This window comes from Python bivittatus, unplaced genomic scaffold, assembly GCF_059951505.1.
Source record: "Python bivittatus isolate LINGU-HERP-01145 unplaced genomic scaffold, Pbiv_v1 ctg000980_np1212, whole genome shotgun sequence".
In the NCBI taxonomy this organism is placed as follows: domain Eukaryota; kingdom Metazoa; phylum Chordata; class Lepidosauria; order Squamata; family Pythonidae; genus Python; species Python bivittatus.
Window position 1 is genome coordinate 57,910,516 of NW_028277125.1, and position 26,115 is coordinate 57,936,630.

Consider the following 26,115-nt stretch of genomic DNA (forward strand, 5'->3'; position numbering starts at 1 on the left):
TGGAACTATTTCACATAAGCCCCAATTTGTCCAGCATGAATTGTTTTCGACAGAGAACTTATCTCTAAAAATGTGGGAATGTCACCACTGTATCACCAGGACTTCCAAATGTCATCTAAACCAGCTGATTCCTAAATTCATGTTCAAAAGTATGACTGATTCTACTAATGCTATGAACACCAAGAAGAAACCATACTTCCTTTGGCTGTTTCAGAGTCTATTTAGCTGAACTAATACATGAACGTTTATTACTAAATATTTTCAAGATTTTTTAAAAATCAAGTTTCAGAATAAAAGTAAGTGGTAGATGGTGAACATCACAGGGAATTCTGTGAACAGAAACAATAAACTCCTATTCAACTAATCCTGTAACATATGATTGTAAAACAAAATATCCTCTGGATTTTTTTCCCCCTAACTACTTTAGATTTAGAGGAAAAAGTAGAAAAACCTAACCTTAAATATACAGAAATTACAATGTAACTTTTAGGATTAGAAGAAACAATTATGTATGTTATCCTGGTGTCCACAAATCATAATTTCTTTGACTTATGCACTTGGGTGGGCAGTTGGGGAAATAATATTAGTATAATATAAAATTTATTGAACTATGAAAATTTTAAAAAATTACAACACATATAGTTTTGGAAATCAGAATATGATTATGAGCCATCAAGTCATTGTCAACTCTACTACAGCTAAAAAAAAGATGGTGAAATGTACTAACATGCTCCAACAGCTCCTAATTGATACACCAGAAAATTACATACCTATCAGGAGTTATTTGATTGTATGAATAAAAACTAAAACCCATTTGCTCAGTAAAAAAACAAGCACACAGAAAAGTAGTCACCATTTATTTTCTAAACCTGCAACACAAACTGTTTTAAATGTCTGTTAGACATACTATGTGGACTTCAAGGTGGAAGTGTATGAGAAATGATGAAAGCAAAGCATTCTGTTGCAAAATAAAAGGTAACTGATGAAAGAGCATTTAAGAAATCAATAGTCTAGGATAGCTGCTATTTGGGAAAGATTAAGCTTATGATGAACCATGGCCTAACTACTGATAGATGTCTTGTACTCTATACCAGTAGTATTATCTCTGTTATCTAGGTCAGGTCATCTAGATGCTTTTGTTCAGGTCCAGTCCAATGATTACCTTTTATTCAGGAACTGATTCAGATCACTGTTTTTAAGAGGGCTGAAAAGGAAAGTTCTGTTTAGCTGAGAGCAAGACGTTCAACTTTTCACGTATGTGTTTGCATATATACACAAACACGTAGACTATAAAGACAGACGCACATGCTTTTTGCAATACCAAGTTTGTACACTAGATAAGGGCTTCCCATTCAGGTGATTAAATAATACTTGACAGATAAGTACAAAGAGACAATTCCCCTTCAAGATAACGTTCTTGCTACCCCCTTGATAATTCTGCACTTGTGCATTTGTTTCCTCTTTCTTGTTTGCTCCCCTTTTGATGCTTTTTTTGCTGACTTATTTTTTAAATACATCACAGCCTAAAGAAAAACTTACAGTGATGTCAATATATCATCACAAGTCATAAATCCAACTACTAGATATAAGCATGTATTCAATTCTGAAAGCTCTATTTTTAACAACCAATCACATCTTCTACTTTAGGGTGGGAATGGGAGAAGAAATTTGGGTTTATTTATTTAGAAATTATTTAGCTTTTACAAAGTTTCTGATAAGCTCTCTACAATCTTTATATTTCCACTGATGTTAATGCTATTTCTGTATGAATAAATCATAAGTGATGTGTATCTCCAAAATATCTAATAAACTTATGAGAAGCTTACTTTGAGTATCATGAACACGACATGATCTGGAGCTTCAAAAATGCCATTTAGCATAAAATAGCATTAGAAGCTACATCAATTCACACATCACTGAGCTTTCTATTTCTTTTTAAAAATTCTTCTCTGTCAGCACACACACACACATACACACACACACACACACTTTCATAACTGCAAATTTCCCAACTCTCTTGACAGTGTTACTCAAACATAAGGAACAAAAAACATTTGCGGGGAGCAGAAATCACCTTCTGCCACGTGGGACTTACTGCTGTGTTGAAATGCTTTAGCAAGCATAATTATTGCTGTTCAGATGAAGGCTCGGGCCCCTGTCTGCACTCTAATGCCTATGGAATTTGCACGCAAAGAAAGGGATCTAGACTTCTGCTGATTTTCCTCTCCTATTGTGCTAAACCTTTTGCATTTACTGTAGCTCAATAAATATTTCTTTTTTGCACTAGAAGCTTAATCTCTCTTTCTCAACATCACCCATTTCTGTCCTGACATTAAATAATTTACACCACTTTGAACATTAGTTCTCTGTTTCAATTTATGAACTCAAAATGGGTTTCAGAAAATTATTCACTTCCTCAATGTGAATTCCTTTCATCACAACTTCCCTCTATATTTATATCCTGGATGAAAAGAAAAGTGCCTCAGAACTTACGCAAAGAGCTGCCCTATTACCCTGAATCATGACAATATTTTTTGTGGGTCAAATCTTTGGATTCAGAGAGTTGTGAGTGCCTAAAAAAACCTGAATTTATAGGCCTACTGTTTTCAGCCGTTAGACACCCCCGAATCTAGCTTGAGATTGCCCGAAAGGATCAGCTGGCTTGATTTATTAAGGGAAGGGTAATAGGTTTTTTTAACTCTTTATCTACTTTCTGTTACCTGTCTGCGCAAAGGGATGCGCTTGGTCAGTTTGTGCACAGCTGGCTGACTGCTGAAGTCTGACTTCTTGGTTGTAGATCGCATGCGGTACAGGATGACAGCCACCACCATAGAGACAATTACAAGGACTCCTGAGCAGTAAATGGATATCTCCACGTAGTCTGGGTATGTTGGGTATGGTCTTTCATCGATTGGAGCTACAGTGCAAGTGTGAAGGGGGAACAGGCAGGACAAAGAATTAGGAGGCACCAAAAGAAGACGCTGAATAGTAAAGAGCATGTAAACAGAGGGACCTCAAGTACTACTGTATCAAGTTTATGATAAGGCACCAGATACCAAAGATTTCCACAGTGTGGACTCAACTTAACTGAACGGGGTATTTCAACTTTTCAGTGCTTAGCTCATCCAGTATTTCAGAACGTGGCTGAAGCTGCTTTTTCTTTACTAAATGAGCCTTTCAAGATAACTTGTGAATATTATGATCAGTGTGAGGTTATTAGCCAGCCCTATTTGTCTTTGAAATTAAGACTACGTATTATTGGAATTATGCCTGTGATCACCTTTTCTTCTTACTCTATTTTTCTTTTTTTTAGCCAAGTTCCTTGAGATAGGAAAACAGGCACATAATTCACTCCAGATGAATCAATATTTATCCCAATCTCCCAGTATTTGGCCTGCAGCAAATGACAGGTTTAGTAAAATAATTTTAAGGAACTTTGTATGTAACTCTGTGGGCCACCTGAACACACAACGAAAGCCAAACAAGGGCTGAAAGCTAGCTGAAAAGCAAGGCTTATGGGAGAGCAAAGCATAACAAAGATTAAGCATCAACTAGCTTGGATGAAACATCCCTGTACTTCTACTGAGAGTTGGCAGGAACTACATTTCAAGTATTTGAATTAAGTATTCTCATTCATTTAGTCACAATACTGCCAAGCTGTATTAAATATCAAACATTCATCAATTTTATCCTCCTATGCATCTTACATGGGAGTAAGTCCAGTGAACAAAGTGATATATATTTCTAAGAAATAAGCCTAGGATCATGGCTTTTAAAGTCAGAAGGAACTGAGCACATAACTTTAAAATCCTTTGAAAACTATAGCTAGTAAAGCATTGCCATGAAAATCCAGTGTCTCATAGCAATATTATTACAACTTGATGGCATTTAACTGAATGTTAAGAAACACCTAAAACTCAGTCTTGTATCCAAACATTTTGGTACAGCAACCCCTGAAATCTAATATAGGTCTTTATAGGGCCAAAGGGGAGCAAATTATTATTTTTAAAAAATGTACATGTTCACATCATGGCTTCTGCCTTCTATAACTATTACAAGGACTATCTATTGCCCTGGCTAAATAATGGTTAGAGTGTACTCTGAAAATGGTAGCATAACTAGATGGATACATTTGCTCCAGTAGCAAATGCAGGGAGTTTTAAAGCTTTTAAATTTGTAATGACTGACAATTTCAAGAATGATTTCAGCACTTCTCTCCAATTAGCTTACAATCTTTGAATGATGCCTAGGTAAAAACTAGTTTCAGCATAAAAACAGTTACACACCTAGAGAGGCAAATATATAAGTAAGATCACCAGTGGGACACTGCGCTCGTATCAGATCTTGAATAGTATCTAGTCCATAAATGGCACAAAAGAATGGCAATACTGGTTTATAGCTACTCTCTGCCAATGTTTATTTGGTAGATCAGCCTTTTCCAAACAGGTATCCTTAAGATGTGCTGAACAGCAACTTTCAATATTCCCAGCTGTCACTGGCTATACTGTCTGGGGATGACCAATTTCATATCCAATTCATGGATAGGAAAAGTTGCTTTTGGTCGTATAAAGATTTGCTATTATCCAGCTGTGCATGTTTAAAATAAGTAAATTCCAGTCAAACAATATTTCTTAGCCTGCGGTAAAAATTTGGTGGATAGATTTTTGTTTTGTTTCATGTTTTACTTGCAATTGTGAGAAAGCACTTTCAGGAATATCAGTTTATGTCATATGCACCTAAGTGTTTTATCTCAGTATTAAAATAATAATAATTCTGCAACTATAACTGGTCAGTATGAAAGCAATGCACATTAGAAGCTATTCTTCCATATCATCTTATTCAAATAAATAAATCAAGAAATGTTGCTTGAGCAGTTGCAAATAGGGAAGTAACCTGTCAAGCAGAAGCAGCAACCACTTTAAACCGTGACCACCTGTTTAGCGACGGATGCACCTTGGAATCTCAAAAGTTAATAAGTAAAGGAGATAGCAATGTGGGCTTTTCTTACATTAAGGGGAAGGAAAGAACCTGAAAACCTTGAGAACAATTGATAGCAATTTACAGCACAAGTGTGAACTATATGCTTTAGCAATGCACACATGCAGGAACCTTTATATAAAAATTTAAACAGACACATACACACACACACAAACACACAGAGCAGCAAATTATAAACTGGGCAAGTTTCACCAACAGTTCTATAATAATAAAGTAAGGTTATATGTTAAAGGGTTATAAAGCAAGAAGGTTCATTAGTCTAGCTATCCATAATTATATTTTCTAACCGACATTTTCAGCTAACAAAGCAAATTAATGTGCATTTCTGTTCAGAACAGAAGCAACATCATTGCAAGCAAGACAAGAGACATTTTGCAAACAAGCAAATTAGTAGCCCATTTGCTTGGAGCATGCAGCATTTAAAGAGTACAGTACACCAAGTCAATTGTAAAGTTATGGAAACACCACTTCTGTATTCACTTTCTGCAGAGCAAATTCTCATGGATACAAATCCCAATTTGTTGGGGTTGAGGGCTCCTTTTAACTCTCCCTCCTACCTGCTTTTAAAATCTAAACTTTCCAGGGGAAGATGAACTCCTGGAAAAGTGTATGATTGTTTTTAAAGTATTCTGGAAAGTCTTTTTTTAAATGGGAGCAGGAGTAAAATAGTTGGAAATATTCAAATGAAGTCCAAAACCACCTCAGTCCATATTTTTACACTGCAGTGCAGTGTTCAATGAATATATATATATATATATTTGGTAAAGGAAATGAAAAGCCCTTGTTAAGACAGAAGCTGTGCTAATTTGGTAGCAATCAACAATGAAGCAGGGAGGGGAAGAAAACCACAGGAAGATAGCAGTATATACCTGGCAGGACGGTCAACCATGCAGAGTGAAAGGATATCCCAATAGAATTACCCGCCAAGCATGTATACTCCCCAGCATCCTCAAAAGTTACATTCCGTATATAGAGAACCTCAATTTCTTTGTCCGTGGTGTTAACACCGGCAGCCTATGGAAAAAAATGGAAGCAAGAGAAAAGCTAGACATTTTAGGAATTCTTGTGGATGGGAAATGGGACCACGGGAACTTGGCACTTCCAAAGAAGTAATATTGCACCGCCGTGGGGAGGTCCCATCCACAAATCCTCAACCAAAGGGCAATTACCAACAGATCCCAGCGCACCTCAGAGAGGAATAAATCACGGATACCCTTCACCAAACCTACACTCACCGCCTAAGTATGCATGCAATCAAACAACATGGAAAAATTCGACCACAAATCGTTTGAGTTTTTAAAAATGATATCATGACACAGAAACATACAATGCAAAAGAACCTAAAAAAAAATAGACTCTCCTTTCAATTAAGGAGGAATATCAGAAACATAGAGGGAAGAGTTGAAAACGAAGAGATAAAACGATCAAAAAGAAGTATGTTCATTATACTCTGTATATAGGCCAAGGAGTTATTAAAAAAAACTCTCAGCAAAAATCATTAAATGTGATGCTAGGAGAACACACCACCACTGCCTCGAATAATCATGGAAGCCAATCTATGACTCATCGTTTGGTGTGCTTACACTGTCCATTATGACAGTAAAAGTATACAAGTCAGTACCCTCTAAAATGATCATACTGGTATGGATACCAAGTACAGTCAGCTACATGCCATGTTTCACACTAAGGCTACTCTATTGTCAATAGCATAACATGTTTCCATATTACAAGGTAAACAATAGGATTGTTTAAAGGCCAAAATAAGAAATCTCAAATTAAGTAATCTTCTAAAATACTCAGCATAGTAGCTTTACTGGTCTATTGTACACAAGGCATAAACAATGGAATTAACAGTAGAAGATTCATGCCCAGTGACATCAGAAGAGAATGCTTTTACACAGCTACCATGCCGGTCACTTTATTAACAAGAGCCACATGATACTGTATAGCTGAAATATTTGCATAGTTCAGTTGCTTGAAAAACATGATAATGAAGGATATACAGTACAGAGCACTGGATTTCCAGGAGAATAATCCATGCTGAACTGAATTTACGTGGTTTGAAATTCAGTCTGATACCATGGGGGAAAAGTCTAGTATATGCCGCCCACATAATTACTCTTTAGTCCTTAAGTCTATCCCAAATACTAGTTGTGACTAATGGTATAGATACAGTGACCATATTTTCTTAGAAAAAATAAAGGACAAACCTGAAATAGGGGCAAATCTGAAAGAGGTTCATAAGGATAAAATTCAAGAGTGAACCCCCAAAAATCAATCAATCAATCAATCAAATCAATCTAAAGAACAGCTTCCTGAAATAAAGGAGGTATGGTCACCGTAGGTATAGGGTGTGCTAGACACATAGTTGAAGAATGAAACTAAGGTCATGTTAGAATCCTTCAGAGTATGCTATGAACAAATATATATGAATGCTTCAAAGTAAAATACAAAAGGGTTCAAAAAAAGATAATTAAAAAGACACATATACTATTTGTGGGAATTTTTCCATGGCTACTGGAATAAAACCAGTTGCATCTTCAAGACAGGATTATAAATACACCAAGGTCACAGAGTTATCCTACAAGCTGCCTGCAGAATCCCAAAGCACCAATTTTTTCCAGCTTCTACATCCAGCTTTCTTTAACATACATTTTTTACCTTTATCTGGCTGAACCATAAGCCAGGCAGACTGGTTGGCCTCCCCTATATAATTGGAGACCTTACAAATATATTCTCCAGCATCCTCCTCTGTCACATTGTACAGTTTCAGCACTTCAGCATTGGAACTATTTATCCCCGAATGCTAGAACAGACCAATAACACAGGAGAACAATGTAACTGCTACCCCAAATGTAGATACCACCATGGTCCCGCCACCAAAATACTGAAGATGTCTTCCAATTAGCATATTAGTACATAAATACTGTACTTATTTCATTTTTAAAAAAACAAAAATGGAATGGGAAAGCTCCCGGGTAGACAAAATGAAATGAACTAATAGTTCAGTGGTGCCAACTCCTTAGATTCCTGGCTCAATTACTTCAGAGCAGAACAATACTTTAAAATGAGCTGCTTCTTTGTAAGGAAATCAGTGGCTGCCAGCTTTAAAGTTCTTTGCCCAGTGGACATTTCACAACAGGGTGGTGAAAAATTGACATCCCAGCATCTCTGACGTTCAGTAAAACCAGCACTGCCAACATTCTTTGGCAACAAACATGAACACTTCAGAAGGCCACTTGATGTTCCTCTAGCCCTTAATATTAAATATTTTATCTTTATTTACTTTGTGTATTCCTTGCAAAAAATAAATCACAAGTAATATTAAGATAAGGAGATGGCAATTCTCTTAATAAATAATGATATCTGAAAAATAAACAATTTTGCCAGTGAATAAAGGAATTTCTAGAAGATAAATCACCAAATGTTTGCTTTTGTTTCTGTCAAGAATGGACAATATTGTGAGATGATGTCAGATTGTAATTCCCATAAGTCCCAGCTAGCATGACCCAATGGTGAGAAATAATGGGAATTGTATTCTACCAACATTTGTGAAGCCATATGTTGTCCAGACCCAGAATATTGCACCATATGTATGCACAGGCAACATAAAAAAGCTCTAGGTCATTAAAATGAATTTGATCCCTTGGCTCCATTTCATAGTATTTTTAACATTTGTAAAATAATTCCTTATTGTCTCAAAAAATGAATAATAATAAACTTACCTTTAAAACTTCCAAATATGGTAATCCATCTGGCCCGTATTTACTTCCATTCTTTTCTACATGTTTTATCCACTGGATATGAGGCTGAGCATCACTGTAGACTTTGCAGACAAACTCTGCATCACTCCCAACTATTGCAGAGATATTGGCTGGTAGACCAGCTTGCAGGATAGGCCTGTGTGGTGATCGTTCTATCAGGAAGCCAAGATGGGGGGGCCGGCAGGGAGAGGTACAAAAGAGAGAAACAAACGTACAGAGATACAGAACCAATCAGTGTTGCCAAAAAAAACCTGTTAGTGAACATGAGCCAACTTTTGGCTGACTTAATACTGTAACCAACCTACAGCAAAAGCTATGCAGGTCATCCCCCAGTTTAAGAACAAGTTCCCGCGCGGCGTTGCCGGCCAACTCCAGGATTTCCGCCGTGAGGTACTCCAGCACGGCCGCCAGGTAGACTGGTCTGTCCTTAAGTTGAATTTGTATGTAAGATAGAACAGTATTATTGTAAAATACTGTATAAGTAGTATTGTGCAATGAACTCAAACCATTGTGTATTTAACTTGAATCATTGTGTATTTAATTCAAATTTTGCTAGAATAGGCTCTTTTCTTAAGTATGGTAGTCTGTAAACCAAGTGTTCTTAACAGGGCACTACTTGTACTTCCAAGAAGGTACTTGAAAATTACAGTTGGACTAGTACCCTTAAAGGAGCAAAGAAAGTTTCACAACATAAGGAACTATAGAACAAAGTTTTACAGCAAAATTCATCAAGTGCAATTCTTTTTTAGTGACTGAGACTTGACTTAATGTCCTTTACTAAATGATAATGTATTTACCACTTATTAAATAAAAGTAGAAGAGTTCTGATCATGTTTTAATATGCATTGATTGAATAGTGTTTAATCTATCTAATGTTCTAAATTTGAAATCAGTGCAGACATTGCTATTGACAAACCCTTTGAGATACTTGCATATTGATACAACATAAAGGTATACATTATTTACAAAAAGATGTGGAGTTCAGAAGGAAGGAAGGGAGGAAGGGAGGAGATTCAATATGACTATTAATAAGGGTAATTAAGCACATACATAAACCAGCAGAAAAATCTGACTAATATTAACACATTTATGGTAAATATGATGGTAATCACTTATGGCCATCAAGATTCCTACTGAATATAGAGTAGATAAGTATGGTATCATTTTAAAGCTATCATGGTAAACCAAAATTATCTCTATAGCCCATGATAGTTTTCCTCAATCTGGGGCATTCCAGATGGCAATATCTCAGAATTCTGGATGTTTCATTTCCCAAGATCTAAAAGATGTCAGGTTAGGGAAACCTTTTCTTTTTTCTTTTCCTTTTTATTATATAGTTATAAATCTTGCTACATTATACTGTTTCACTACAGTGATAATTGGAGATTATTAACATTCTATTATGTAGATAACTTAGAGTGTTGAAAATAGAGAAGAGAAAAAATGTTCTATCAATATTAATTACAGTTTAGGATATCAACATTACAAGCATAAAGTTATTTGACTTTTTCATCCAAAGCTGAGTATAACATTGAAAAAAGAACTGCTGCCTATTGCATCAAAGTATTTGTTGTATAATTAAAGTTTTGATCTTAAGCATATCTATAATGTCAATAAAAGGAAAAAAATAGATAAAGCAAATTTAACAAGGATTAAAATACCAGAAAGTAGAAATTCATGTTTCAGTTCCCAAGATCTAAAAGACGTCAGGTTAGGGAAACCTTTTCTAAGAATGGTAGATATTTTCCAATCAGACCACTTTCACAAGAAAGCTGCAGCAAAAGAAGTCAATCACATGCCCCTGACTTATTGTACAGTCTTCTAAGTCATGGCCGAATGCTATTATTCCAAGAAACAATCATTCTTATTATTACTTCTTTTGGTATTATCAGGCCAACATATGGTTTTGCAAATCTCAAAATACATGACATCATCCTGTGGTTTGGAGCTACAAAGACTTGGTACCCAGTGTAAAAGGAATGGATTATTCACACCCATCTTCTAGTGTCACAACATGATGTATATTGGTGTTCTTCCAAGATGCTTATTTGGGAGAACACCAAATTGGCTTTTTTGAATCTGTATACCTCTCTCTCTCTCTCTCTCTCTCAATCACAAACTATAATCTCAAGTCACACATTATGCATAATTCTAGTGTATGATTATTGTAATAAATTGGTAATTTACAGTGTTTGTAATTAATCACATACTGTATCATGTTGTGCCCAATAGCCCCTTTCCCAAAATATTGCAAAATATTTGTGCCTCCTTGTCTGCCTTTTTAAATTTTGATATTTTGTGAGCTTCAATATAAATATCAGTTCACTGCAGTTAGGTGCAAATTAATCATTTCCAAAATATTCTTAAGTACCTACTTCTTTACGTATCCAAAACAAATCAGTCATCATGTTAGATTTTATCTTATCTTTTTACATATACTTACTAATATACATTTCTTAAAATGATTTATTCTTCTCCATCAACTTGAAATATTTTATTCTAATTCTAACTGTAGTAAAACGTATAACTGTTTTAAAGCTGTTGAAAATGGAAATGCACTAAGAGGTTAAAATCTAATGTTTCCTGTTGGTAATACTAAAACTAGGATGAATCTCAGATATGATACTAAAAAAAGTAATGTTTATACTCTTACAGTTTTAAGACTATAGTTACAGTCTCACAAGAAACATATTTATTTATGGAGAGGGCTTTTATACCCCCATCTGCTTTTTTGCAAACTACCCATTTGCAGGATCCTTAATTCTCTGTGGAACATTTTTGAGGGGCATTATGATGGAAGGGGCAGGAAGATCTATTTATGCTCAACTAGTTGCACATGCCTGAATAGGGAACTCTTTCACTGCTTTGACAAACTCTTAAAAATATTTTGGGCAACATCAGTCTTGAAAATGAGCTTATATTTGGGGGGGGGGGTGTTTTCCCTGGGGACTGGTGGAGCAACTGTATATTGATGTTGAATTGAAGGTGAACTCTTTCACAGCCTCTCCGTAGGGCTTCATCCTTCATCCACCATCCTGCACTGATATTCTCTCCACTCACCTCCATGTACTTCCTGGTTTGCAGTCACTACCTGGCTTTCAGTTTAACAGAGCACTAGATTATAGAAAGTAGAAAGTCACGATTTAACTTTAGTGAGAGAGAGGTTAATTTATAATTGTACTTATAACTGCTATAAAGAAGGAAGCCACTTCTTTATATCTTTTTTCTTTGTTTTCTATTTTTCTGCTACTCTTTTTCTTTTTGCACTTTTCTTTTTTCTTTCATGTTGTCCTTTTTCTCTTTTCTTTTTCCCTTTATTGTAGTTGTATTAGTCTTATTCTTGTGTTTAAAATATTCTCTCTCTCTCTCTTTCTCTCTCTCTATTTAAAAAACACAGCCAAATAAGCATGCTAAAACATTTATTTGGGAGGAAAGGGATACAGTCATTGTAAATATAACCTTCTAATGGGGACCCCCTTCTTCATTGGGATGAAAAATGATTCCATATAGATCACAATCCTCTAGATCCTGGGCAGGCTAGAATACATAAGTCTACCAGGGATGTCTTATAATGGAAATAACGACATCTTTTAAACTTTGGGCTGGGAGGTGCAGCTCATAAGATAAAGATGAAAATATAACATTGACTTTAGTCCTATTCACTATCAAAGACCCCTGCCTAGCTTCTCTAAAAAATTGATTGATGGGATAGGCAGTCTATGTAAAAATGCAAAGATTTAATTGTTTAATGGTGTATATATTTAACAGAAAAAAATATATGGTGTCCAAATGCTAAATGTCATACAATCGTTAAAAAAAAAGGCTCGACAGCAGAATCCTGAGTGTCATAGCAAGTAACGGAGCTGCCAAACAATGAAATCTTTCACGTAGCTGGCCCATCGCGGATGCCTCCTGGGAATGCGTGTGCTGATACAGCACTGGCACCGTAGCACAAAGCAGCTGTCTTCTTCAGCTTGTGGCACTTGGGGCTTGTTTTTAAATGATTTCACAGCTATATGTGGAATTGTGTTTATGCCTTAACTCCGTGGAAGCGTAATTTCATGCCAGGCACTGACTACTTTGAGAATCTCCATTAAAAATTAAGCTCGGTGCTTGCACTCAAGGATTCAAAGGCAACTTTTAAAGCCTATAAGCAATGAGTGTGAAATCTCAGATGCAACTGGAGAGAAGACAAGAGCAGGGAATGGGAGGATGAGAATGGACTAATCATGCTTTTTCTTACGTAATGTATTCATGCATTTTGTATCTGCTAGCTTCCAGTAGATATGTGCAGAACAGATTGAAAGGACAAGGAACGTTAAAAGATGCAGCTCGAAACATTCCATGTTTATTTGCAACATTTCTGTCTTTCTTAATTTATTTTGAACATGTATATCTTGCCTATTAGGATGATGTCTTCACAAAGCAGGTTCGATAATATTCCCATAGGATCCCATGGGAAAAAAAAGAAACAGATAAAATCAAAACCACTTAAGCATGAGAGAGATCTAACTACAGACCAGTCAGGAAAGTCTAACACTAAACAATTATAGGTAGCCCTCATTTAGCAACCACAATGGGGACTGGCAACTTGGTCATTAAGCAAAGCAGTCATTAAATAAAACCACAACTGTGCTTATGATCTTTCTTCAGCTTTCCTTCGCTTTACAGACCTGCGAAGAATGTAAATGCAAGGATTGGTCATAAAGTTACTTCATCATTGTTGTAACTGTGAATGGTCACTAAATGAGGCAGTAGCTAAATGAGGACTACCTGTAAGTCCAAAACATGAGTCAATTCTCACACTTCCTCTTTGAAATGATGCATCAGAAGAGCTCCTGGATCTACTTCCACCATCACAAATTTCAAAATCTAGGCTTTGAATAACTACTAGAAATGAAACAGCATCTTTCCAAATTTTATACATATGATTCACATTTTACTTTTCTAATGTTCTGCTTCATCAGCTGTAGGAATGGATGGTATAAAAACAAAGTGCAAATTGTGGTTTAAAGTGTATATTACTATTTTAACAGTGGTGAAAATAATGTATAAAATTTCCCGCCTCTTACTAAATAAGCTCCAGTTTCATAACTCTTATCCTTCTTTGAGTAGAAAAACAACAAGCCTAACCTTCCTTTAATGGGGCCCTTAGACCACCTTCCCAAATATTACAACTGTCTTCAGTACAAAATGAAACCTTGGAGAATATTATTTAAACTGTTCTTAGAAAGTCAGTAGGCCTCATGTTTCATTTAGCCACATCAGGGTTTGATTTTCTTAGTGACCTTACTTCATGCCCTTAAGTGAAGAAGAAAAATAAAGAAAGAGGAGAAAAAAAGAATTCTCCCATATCTTAAAGAACAGTCTTTCCAATCTTTATTCTAAGTCTGACATAGTTTCCTTGCACTGACAAGTATTTAACTTTTAGCTAAATATACTAATGCAACTGAAATGTAAGAGCTGATCTGATGTGGAGTTCTTTGAATCTAAAGTGTATCTTTAGTTTCAAAGAAATATTGAAATATTTACATAAATGAAGCACTGGATGTGCATGGCTAAAAGTAAGCTCAAAGTTTTATTGAATTTAGAAATGTTTTGCATAAAAATAGTATTTTCCAAATATCCATCTAACAATAAATAATCCTAACTGGACAAAACAGCAAATCTTAGACTAGATTTCAAGCTCACATGCCATGACACAAAAAGTGTCAGGTTTTCTGTATAATGTTCCCATATGTAGGTTTACTCAGACAGCAGTAACAGCACGTGACAATTTAATGGCCAACATGAAACCAATCAGCACTTATCATATATAGCCTGTCTAAAATAGTGTATTCAGGATGTCTGGTCCATTCTTCTACTGTTACCACACAGATTCTGATGATTCTCAACATGCCTATGAAAGCATGAAGACCATCATAGACCAAACATACTGGGGCTGGTCCCTGATGGCTACTTCTTGGCCACATACAACCTAGCAAGGTATTCAGGATATGTTAGAAGAAGACCTACACAGAGAGACAGAATTTCTCAACATGAAGATGGATCCTTTCAAGACAAAGACTCTGTGCACATACTGTACATTAGTTTATGCATACAGCATGTTCTCATGCATTCCAAAAAAATAGCAAGGATCTGTGGTAATGCACTGGTATGCCAGACAACCCACTTCGCACATTCTTTCAATGTATAAAGGTAGTGTCTTAACCTGTGCCCACATAAGTGTCTTTCATTTCTTGGGTTTCCCAGAGTTTTGGAAAGTTTTCACACAAACGCAACACATTCCTGATTTTAGTGCAAAGAAGTCTGCACTGTATACTACTAGTGTGCTATACGACTAGTCTTGCCTATCACTGTAGTACATTTTCTCTTTCATGTGAGCCACTAGACTTGACAGCTTACCCATGGTTAAGTTTTCTCTTTTGTCTACATGCATGATCTCTTTTGTATAAAAATGCCAGCATCATCTCTTGTAATAAGGAAAATGACTGTTTTGTTTTGTTTTGTTTTGAAAAAGGGTAACAGCAAAATGCAATCTACAAACTACTAATTGGGAAGTACGTTAATAAAGTTCCATACTACTAATTACATTATGGATATAATCCAGCATTCAGTGATTAATGCAGAGGTGTGTGTATATGAGAACTGGTGTATATAAAAAATCAGAGATATAGTCAACGGTCTCGGTTTAAGTAAGGGAGATAATAGTTTCTCAGTGCTGGTAAATCACCATTTTATGTCTGGGAATCAAGTTTTACATTTTCTTTTAGGTATTACTGGATGTTCCTGACCACCACAACAGCTGCATATGAACATCTTTCTAACATCTCTCACTGCTCCCATCCTAAGATCAGCCATAGGCTCAAAATCTTTATTTTAGCTGGTAGCAGTGCATATTTTCCAATAATCCAAAGTTCTCAGGGTGCTTGTATCCCTATGTATCATCAGCACACTGATTTATGAACACCAGTATTATGTTAAAATAAATTCAAATAAATAAATCATCACAATGCACTTGCTCAATGATATGAAGAAATAATATTGATTTTCAAGTACTATTTTGGAAGTAACCAAGTGCAAATAATATGTCCATTTTAATTGATGTTTGGGGCTGAATCATGGAATGAATGAAAAATCAGTAAGACTGGCTTTAATTTTCCATGACATAAATCTGAAATATCGCCAACACAAAGATAGTTAATGAACCTTTTATTCTGCACAAAAACACATAATGCAGTGGTATAAAACTTAAATCATCATTTTACCAAGATTCTGGGAACCATATCATGAGTTTACACATAAGGTAAAAGTGGTGTATCTGACATATACCGTATTTTTCCGTCAATAAGATGCCCCCATGTACAAGACGACCCCCACTTTTCCAACCCAAAATTAAGAAATCAATATTTTAAAGATAGTGCAGAACACATTTTTATTTAGTAATTAGTTAACATTTACCTGATGCACTCGGTGGGAGGAGGTCCAAACCGTCTCTCTGCAGCTCTATTTCCATTCTCTTTTGCAAAACTGATTACTTTCAATCATGAGTGAAACTGCCGATAGCTTGTCTCTGCAAACAGACTTCCTCCAATTGGTTTGTTCAGCATCAGCTGACGTCAGTTACATCAGGCTCGTGATTGGAGGAAGTCTGTTTGGGAGACAGGCTATTTCACTCGTGATTGGAGGCTAGCAATAGGAGGAAGCCTCTCTGCAGAAACAAAGTATGGGCAGTTTTGCAACCGCGTCATTCTCGGCTGACTTCCTTGAATAAGACGCCCTTCAGTTTTTAGGGTAAGGATTTTAGAAAAAAGTATAGTCGGAAAAATACAGTAATCAGTTTACATCCTTAAATCACATTAGCTGTCCTTGTTATGCAGGAAAGTAGGAGTTAAATCCTTACTAGACGGCAGATCAAGGGCCAGTTCCAGTCTTTTGTTAATGGGTTTTAAGAATCTTGTCAAGATTAGGCATATCATATCTGAGCTGTAGCATCCAGACACCTTCTAGATGGCAGCAAAGAATGATCAAAGTTACTGCGGCCATATCTGGTATGCCTAGTCAAGATTCTGTGAAAAGACTGACATCTTTTGCTATAGAACTACTTAAGAGAGAATAGCAAAAGACAACTGTTAGCATCTGAAGTCAGTCTCAATTTATTGTAGGGCCCTTCTTACTTATACACTAACAGGAGAAAGAAGAAATTGAGTTATAGTGTACAGTGAAGACAGACTCCTTGCATTGTTTTTTCTCATGTTTTTAAGGGAAGAAGCACTGGACAAGGATTGACAGAGTACTTCAGAGTTTCTCAACCTTGACAACTTTAAGATGTGTGGACTTCAACTCCCAGAATTCTCCAGCCAGCACAGAGCATTATTTATTTGCAGCATGAGCTTCCCCCAGAAGAAAGAAAGGCTACTAGTTCCCTGCCCTATAACTTCTTCAACAAGGGAATAAAACTTTGACTAAACTTTGAAAATTAATTGAACTTTTGGTCTACATTACAGGAAGTCCTCAACTTACAACCATTCATTTAACAACCGTTCAAAGTTACGATGGTGCTGAAAAAGGTGGCTTATGACTGGTCCTTGCAGCATCCCTGAAATCACGTGATCAAAATTTGGGTGCTTGGCAACTGGCATGTATTTACGACTGTTGCAGTGTCCTTGGGTCACGTGATCACCATTTGAGACCTTCCCAGGGGGCTTCTGACAAGCAGTCATTGGGGGAAGCCAGATTTGCTTAACGACCATGGCAAAAAAGGTTGTAAAATTGGGTGTGACTCACTTAACAACCACATCGCTTAGTGATGGAAGTTCTGGTCCCAATTGTGGTCATAAGTCAAGGACTACCTGTACTTAAAAGGTACATTAAATATGGTGAGTAGAGTCAACCATGGCACTAAATCATGGTTTGCTTTAACCATATATTCATTAAATAAATTACAATGGCATAGTTCAAACATGAGCCCAACCCATAATGATTTGGTTTATTCAAAAAAATCAGAAAGACTCTGGTAGCACCTTTTCCAAACTTTTAGTTTAGCTGCAGCTCACTTCATCAGGTGCCTGGCTGATTTATTTGAAGTGATAAACAAACTGCATTCTGATTTACAGCAATATGTGAATTATTATGTTACCTGTCTAGTCAAAAAATACAGTTTCCACATGGTGAAGATTAACAGCTTTTATAGCAATAACTACTTGGTATCCCTGATAACAGAAGATAATAAAAACAAATGTTCGAGTAATCCCAGCAGTCTGGTAATACTAACAATACATTTCTCAAGCCCATAGGTAGGCATGGTGGGTAATATATGGCCTTTTGGTTATTATTATGTTGCCTTGGCCAAGCTGATTTGGTAGCTGAATTCAACAACATCAGGAGGACTGCACACTGCCACATCCTGTTTTAAAGCATAATCTAGTCTTTAATTGTATCTCTGACTGGCCACCTACTAAGACAATTCCAGCGAGAACACTTTTTCTGTCTGGTTTTTCTATGAGGTTAAGAGCTGCACATTAGATTCTAAATTATTTCCTAAAAATGGAATTATTTGGCTAAATAGTTAATAGTCAACAAATACTCTCACTACTCAAGATCCTTTCCAGTTAGCAAATGAATTCATGACCAAATAGAATGTACATATTTAGGAAAATAATGGTTATAACACAAAATTAGATATTACAGGTAGTCCTCAACTATGACAATAGGGACCGGAAAGTTCACTGTTAAGTGGTGTGGTCATTAAGGAAAACATCACATGACTGCCCCGAATTTTATGACATTTTTGCAGCAGTCATTAAGCAAATCACTGCAGTCATTAAGTGAATCATGCGGTTCCCTATTGATTTTGCTTGTTGGAAGCTGGCTGGAAAGGTTGCAATTGGCAATCATGTGACCTCAGGGCACTGCAACTGTCATAAATTCATGCTGATTGCCAAATGCCTGAATTTTGATCACGTGACTGCAGGGACGCTGCAACAGTTGTAAGTGCAAGGACTGGTCATAAGTCACTTTGTTCAATGCTGTCATAATTTTTATCAGTCGCTAAATAAATAGTTGTAAGTTGAGAACTATCTGTACAACCAGTTGTAAAATACTCATCTTTAGAATAATTAGAAAAACTAAAGGAATCAGAATAATTTAAAACAGTATGTATGCAAAACACATTTACAACTTCTGTTCCTTCATCTATTCCTATTCCTCGGCATCAAAGTAATCTCATCTAGAAGAGCAATGTCAGCATTTTTTAATCATTAAAGAAATTAGCTGGCAAGTTCAACTCATACCTCTGTCTCTGTTTCCATCACTTATTTAATTCTTAGCAGCATTCAGGAATCTGTACCTTTACAAAACCTTCAGGTATGTGAACTATGGTCTTCATTATTACCTTTAAATCTACCAGATTGTTTTTAATGTTTTATTTTCAGCAGCCATGTCCCAGAACTCATCCACAATGATCTTTAAATGTCTGAATCTAGTGGAACATATATGCATGACTCATTTTTGAAGCACAGACTAAGGCAACATATCCGTATCAGGGATGGCCATTTTTAATAAAATAATTCTTGCAGTCCACTATGATATAATCTTCATGGATGGCCAAACACTATAGCTTCATTTTAACATTCATGAAAATTTATTGTAAGGAGCCGATTGACAGCAATCTTTTTATATTCCAGAAAGTTTATGAGAGAGCACTTCAGCCAAATGTGCATCAAATATACTACATGAGGACTCACTGTATCTGCAAAGCTTTTAATAGCAACATAATTCCAATTTGGTAAAGCAATGCAGGAGGGGAGTTTTAAATACAGCTTCCACTTTGCCATTCTAGTCCAAGATCAGTATGAAAGGAGGAAGTGAAAGTAGATGTTTCTGCTAAACCTAATTCCGGATGTAAAGTTCATCCTTTTATGATCTCAACGTCTTTTATTAAAAGAGAGAGAATTGGTCATTAGATTCAGTTGCTTAGCCTATATGTAATTTTCGTCACAGCTGAGGCAGTTTAAGATAGCCATGGTGGTTATTTTACGAGGATATCACTGATTAGGGAAGGGCAACCTTTCGGGGCTAGGATCACATTTAGAATTTTAAGAGCATGTGATGGATGCAAATACAGAATGGCTGCAATGCAAGATTTCTTATTCACAACCTGGCTTCCAAAGTGGGCATATCCAATGGCATTTGGATATCCATTTATCAGAATGCCAATTAGCTTCCTCGGATGCTTTCTAACATCCCAGCGGGATCTTTCTGGGCACAAACACCCTGTCACAAATAAACCTGATGGTAGAAAGATGGTGTTTTGGTTTTCAGCATGCCACTTCCAAAATTAAAATCAACATTTTAAAAAAGTCAGACGGATTTCTTCAGGCACCAAATGAGTTATCTATGGGCATATTCCTATCTGTAGGCACCATGATGCTTGCCCTTATCTTTGACCATCATTGTTCTAGGTGTGCAAGCAAGGACGTTTTTTGTTCCTGTTCCATATTTCACATGAAGCACCTTAAAATTTATTTTTAAATAAGAAAAGCACATTAAGGCACATTAAAATGTATTTTTAAATAAGAAAAGCACAGCATAGGAGGAGAACCCATATCACATGCTGGTCATGCAGACAAGCAAGGCCCATGCAGTTACTGCTTAAAGTATCTAAGGTTTCCTGAAATCAAATGTGCTATATGATCTCTTTATGGATACTTCTCATGTGTTTGCTTATTGTTTTAATCTGGTGCTATCTGTCTAGTAGTAGTTTTCCACAAATGCAAAATAGGCTGCAACTTTTACTCTCCAAATTTTCAGAAACAAGGCCAAAAGTCATATCAGATGGGGGTCTATTAGAAAAACACCATGTTTGGGAAGACTGACCTACTCTGTCACCAAGCCAGAGCCGTATCCAAAAATCAGCAGAAATATATGAAGTAATCGTGAGAGCATTCCCATCAAAAGGGTATAACTGGATGATCAAGAATTCAGATTCCTTTAAAGACAAATTCTGCATGCAAAAATGATGCCGGAAACAAAGCTCAAGTTTCCCCACCAATCATTACTACTCATTTCAGTTGGAGTTATAGTAAGCTAGTAAAGCAAAGAATAATTTCCATGATATATTCTATACACCATTTCACCAAACAAGCATCAAAATGCATTCTTTATTGGTGAGTGTATTAAAGAGATTTAAGAAATTCAATTAAACACCAGCCAGTCAGAAACTGGCAGCAGATGACATGAATGTTCTTGTTTTAAAATGCTTACTTGTCATCGCTGGCTGATGGTCTTAATACCAGTCTGCCCTTTGTGAAGTGGGGCGGGGGGGCGGGGGGCGGGGGAGGGAGCCCAATACCAAAACTATTGTTATGCTGCCATGGTATGCATTTCATCAGCTTCCCCAGAGAAAAATGTGTCTCTGCTGAAAAGAGGCTGTAATGTCTATCCTGCTAATCTCCGAGTTAACCAATATGATCCCTAATATGGCACAGGCAAAGCCAAAGCTTTAGAACTTCTGGGGGGGGGGGGGAATCATCCCTTGGGTGAGAAAAATGTGAAACAAAACAATGAATGGTGTGACTTTAGGATTAATTTTTTTAAAAAAAACTTTGGATTGAAAAAGAAACAGAACTACTCTGGAATGTACTATATAATGAAAGACTGAATTTCTCCCAGACAAAGCTGGAGCTTGGGAGGAAAAATAAGTTTCTCCTGGCAATTTCACAACCTGCTTGTTTTGAAGCTCCAAAGCGGTTGGGAATGTCAAGAGATGAACATCGTGCAAGTCAGCTCTAAGAGAGCCTAGCCTTCACATGGTATCATTGCACCAGCTTGCCAACCACAGCTGGATATATAATGCTAAAATGCCAGTTCTGTTGGAATTAAAGAAAGACAGCACTAACTGAAATAGCCTGAAGTATATTTTTGGTTTGATATAGCTGGCGTATATAGGTAGTCCTCAGTTAACGATGGTAATTGGACTGGGCGTTCTGTTGCTAAGTGACACAGTCGTGAAGCATGATGTCATGTGACCACACCAACTTACAACAACAGTTCCAGCAGTTCCAGTTGCGGTCAATAGGTGAATCCTGTGCTGTCGTTAGGTGTGACATCATGTGATCATCATTTGCAACCTCCTGCCAGCTTCCCCACTGACTTTGCTTGTCAGAAGCCGGGAGTGAAGGTTGCAAGTGGTGATCACATGATTGCGGGACACTGAAACCATCATAATTGCAAGCCAGTTGCCAAGGACCCAAATCGTGATCACATGTCCACAGGGATGCTGTGACAGTGGCTACTTTGAGGACTAGTTGTAAGTCTCCTCATTCAGAACTGTCGTAACTTTGAATGGTTGCTGAACAATGGTTGTTAACCAAGGACTACCCTGCATTCTGGGATTGATACATAAACATTTCTTCTCTAGAGCTTTAATCTGTATTAAAACATCTAAAACAAACTAAATGAGTACATGGCAATGATACACATGATTTGAAGAATTCAAGTATCAAAGGATCCACAAAGTAGTATAGTATAGCATTTTGTTATTACTACATTTTGTTATTACTACAAGAACACAAGAAATGGTTTTACACTAAATTAGATAGTAAGTCCACCTAATTCTTGTTTGCTGGGCATTGTCTAAGCCAGTTTCCCAATGTTTCAGATAGAAATCTCAGTCCTACCTAACCACCAAGAGATAGTAGAAGATGAACCTGGATTCAAAGCAGGTACTCTCCCACTAAATTTTGTTGCTTCTTTGAAGTGTGATGTCAACAAGTTCTAATATCAGTGTATTGGGCTATTCTTTTGCTACATCAATATTTTTACAATAATAAAAAACCTGGAAAATTCACAACTTCTCCCCGTATGCTTAGCTTTGCACACAACTATTCTTAATCCTTAAATTACACATTTTTAAATGTTCTCAGCTTCCAAGAAAAGGTCATAAATAATAATACACAGTAAAGGGTAAATGAGTACCAAAGCCCTATTCAGACCTTTGCATATTCACTTCAGCGTTCAAGCAGGGAGTTGCCCTTCCCTTTCCAAGATGCCTTGGTGATATTAAGCAAAAGCTGGCCTCACAGCTGATTGTCAGCTCTGTACATAGTTGCTGCCATGTTGGCTAGAACTCTGCAGCAGGCAGTTGTGCTGTGATCATCTCTTTGCTTAAGTCATTAGTGCAATCAGATGTGAGAGGCCACTCACCTCTCCTCACATGATAGGCTGAGCATGCAAAAGAAATCCGAACAAAGCTACAGGGATCTTTCCTTCTGCACAAAAAGCAAGGGCATTTCTATGCCTGAGGATCTGCGCCAATTCAAAAGCAGCTCCAGACCTCTGTGATTTCACAATATTGCTGAGTTTGGCAGGTCGGCTAGTTTCTGCTTCAGTTGCAGTGTAACGCAAATTGCACAGATACGTTGTTGTTGTAACAACAAAGCCTTGCAAAGCTAGTCAGGGAATTTTTGCCTCACTTGCGTGTGGAGTAAGGCAAAAGGGAACTCTGGAATGGAAATTGTAGCTGCATGGAAGTGTCCATATAATGAGTTATTGTTCCTAAAAAGTATGCATTTTGTTTAGAAGAGGAGTCTCAAACTCATGGCTTATAGGCTAACAAGCATGCAGGAAGCACTCCAGGAGAGGAGCAGCAGGATGGCCCAATGCAGCAGGTTCCCCAGCAAGGTTCCCTGGATCTTGCACTTGGCTCCCCCAAACCCCTTGGGCCTAGCAGTACTTCCTTCTGAGAACACCAACATACTCTGGACACAGGAGCAACAGGAAGGCATAACTTAGGTAGGGAAGATGGGTCAGGAAGTTGAGGCTGCTGGAGGGAGGGAGGGCCAGTAAGAATGGCTAGAGACTTTTGTATCAATTTATGAAAAGGCATCAGTGTTGTGGCCCTCAGGTTAATGGACAAGTCCTCATGAAGCAATTGTGACAATTTGAGTTTCAGAATCCTGATTCAAAACTTATCTCCCTTTTTCTCCAGTTCTGCCACAGCTACAGCTTACAACCATGGTTGAAAGCTTTGGGCAAAGTACCTGGTTCCAAAACTGATGTCACGAACCTTCAATGTCTCAGGGAGGCTGGAATGATGGCTTGGTAGTCAGGTAGCTTTACCCCATTATAAACACTCAGATTTTAGTACACAAAATATGTTATGGTGGAAATACTTGCAAATTATATTATTTCCTTTTCTTTGTAATCTGGAGATAAAGAGACTTTTGGTTTCCAGGATCAATAATAAGTTGGACAGGACACTGAGCAAACCCAGTCCTGTTAGCCATATGATGTGAGAATAAATTGTGTCCTCGGTGTGGTCTCTATGTTCTAAGATCAGCATGAGTTAGGACAACCAGCACGTTTCTTCAAATTGCTCCAGAGAGATTAGAAACAGTGCAGTGTGGAAGCACCCTAAGTCTTTAGGTAGTTGGTTACATATGCAAAATGCATTAATATATATTTTTGATGAACTCTGGGTTTATGGATTTGGGCAAGAAGAGGTAAGGAGGAGATACTGTGCATGTAAGAAATGGGCAGTTGGAAGAACAGAGCAAATATACGAGACACTGGAGGGCAAGAACTGAACAGGAGACTCTGTGATCCAAAAATGTAATCTAAATATGTCAAATCAATATTCTTCCACCAAATGACACCTGGATTCCCCACATTCAGTTTGGATAAGCCTTTGATAAACTATGACAGGCAGCAAAGCCATAGCTTCTACCTTCAAATTATTTGTGTACATTTTTTTTCTCTTTCTCTTTGAGCTTGTTATGTGTCTTGCCAAAAGCTTATGCCAGGTGTGAAGTCCACAGTCAGACTTTGAAGGAAAGAACATTTCTTCGTTCTCCTTTCATCCAAATACCTAGAGGCAAGCGCCAATGTGGATGGATCGATAGATGCATGGATACCTGCCTGCCTGCCAGCCCACCCTCTGTCTCAGCATGTTCAATCTCCAAGTAAGGTGAGTATCTCAGGCTTATTCTTGCTTCTGTAAAGAGTTAGTCAACAACAGCAAATCACCCTGCCAGAGTTCAAGTCTCAACAGGCTAGGCTGTATATAACTCTCACTTTAATTTAACCGAAGCTGCTTTTACATTTTTGGATTAACAAAGATACACTTCTACACTACAACCAATATTTCTTTTTAAAATTTAAAATACAAGTCAGATTAAATTACATTAGCATTTTGTGAAAGACAAAAGCCTCAAATTAATATAATGAGTAATAGAAATCTAAATAATAAACAGGATCAGGGGAAGGGTTTACTGTAAAGAAACCAGGCAATTAATACCAAGAAGGGTAGTAGAGGAAAAAAGTAGTTTCATTTCAAAAATTCATAAGCAGAAATGCACACCTAATTATTAAGGCTTTACACAGGGTTCAAAACCAGTTTGTTTTGGACCCACACAAATGCAAACAGAGTATGTTCCTCGCATTCATTAAATGGAACCCATTTTCTGTGCAAGACTGAAAAAAAGGCGGTGGTGCTTTAACACTTGTAGCAGCATCTTTCTTTCAGGTTTGCATGGAAACCTTTAAAAATTAGCAGGGAAATGTTGTACTTGTACAAGGTTCAAAGCACTTCTTGCAAATTGTTTTTGAAGTATGCGCACTTCTACCAGGTAGGTATCTTAAATTAACTTTAACATGATCCTGCTCCATTCACTCATTTCCACAGAACAGGAACACTACGGCTTTATTTTAAGGATATATTACATTTTTCCCCCAAATAAATGTTTCCATCTAAGTTGAAAACCAGCTTGTGTTTTGGAAACTCAGTGTTCAGCGGCCAACGCTGCAGGCTTCCCCTTCTGCTTCCTGCTGTTCAGTATTCAACTCACCAGAATCTCCTGTTCCAGGAGGCTCCAGTTCCTTTTTATCTTCTCTTCACCAGATTCTCTGCTTCTTCCTTGCTAAACTAGGGTTACCAGATATCTGAACAGGCAAAGGAGGACACGGACAATTGGAAAGGAGGACAAATGGGAAGAAAAGGAGGATACACTAACTGTTTAACTTTCTTGGAATCCGTGACACAAATTACAGCGAAAAGCTGCAAAAAAAGAATGTACTTAAGCCTGCATGTATATGAAATTACTTTTTCCAGCATCAGAAAGACTGGTTTTTCAATTGCAATATTATTCCAACAAAACTTTATTTTCAAGAACATATGCTAGCAATAACATAGAATCAATGACAACACACTTTTCAAATTTCACCATAGAAACATATGACGAGTCATATGATCAACGGACTACAGGGATCACAGATTTGAAGTGGCTGGATTGAAGCCAATTGCTGGAATTAGGAAATAAATAATGTAAATCTAGGGTACTGAGCCTGTCAATGG

General features: G+C 37.1%; 1 protein-coding gene across 6 annotated transcripts in view; it reads right to left on the reverse strand.

Moving 5' to 3' along the window:
• Positions 1-26,115, reverse strand: part of FGFR2 (fibroblast growth factor receptor 2) — a 120,446-nt gene that overhangs the window by 32,537 nt on the left and 61,794 nt on the right. For 4 of the 6 annotated variants that reach the window (XM_015888811.3, XM_007432551.4, XM_088132188.1 and 1 more), the window contains 3 exons: positions 8,724-8,914; positions 5,868-6,012; positions 2,721-2,917 (listed from right to left, as the gene is read on the reverse strand). In XM_015888811.3, the coding sequence (XP_015744297.1) occupies positions 2,721-2,917; positions 5,868-6,012; positions 8,724-8,914 (533 nt within the window). Of the gene's footprint in view, positions 1-2,720; positions 2,918-5,867; positions 6,013-7,659; positions 7,805-8,723; positions 8,915-26,115 lie in introns of all 6 variants that reach the window. The other 2 variants (XM_088132187.1, XM_015888810.3) reach the window with 1 other exon arrangement.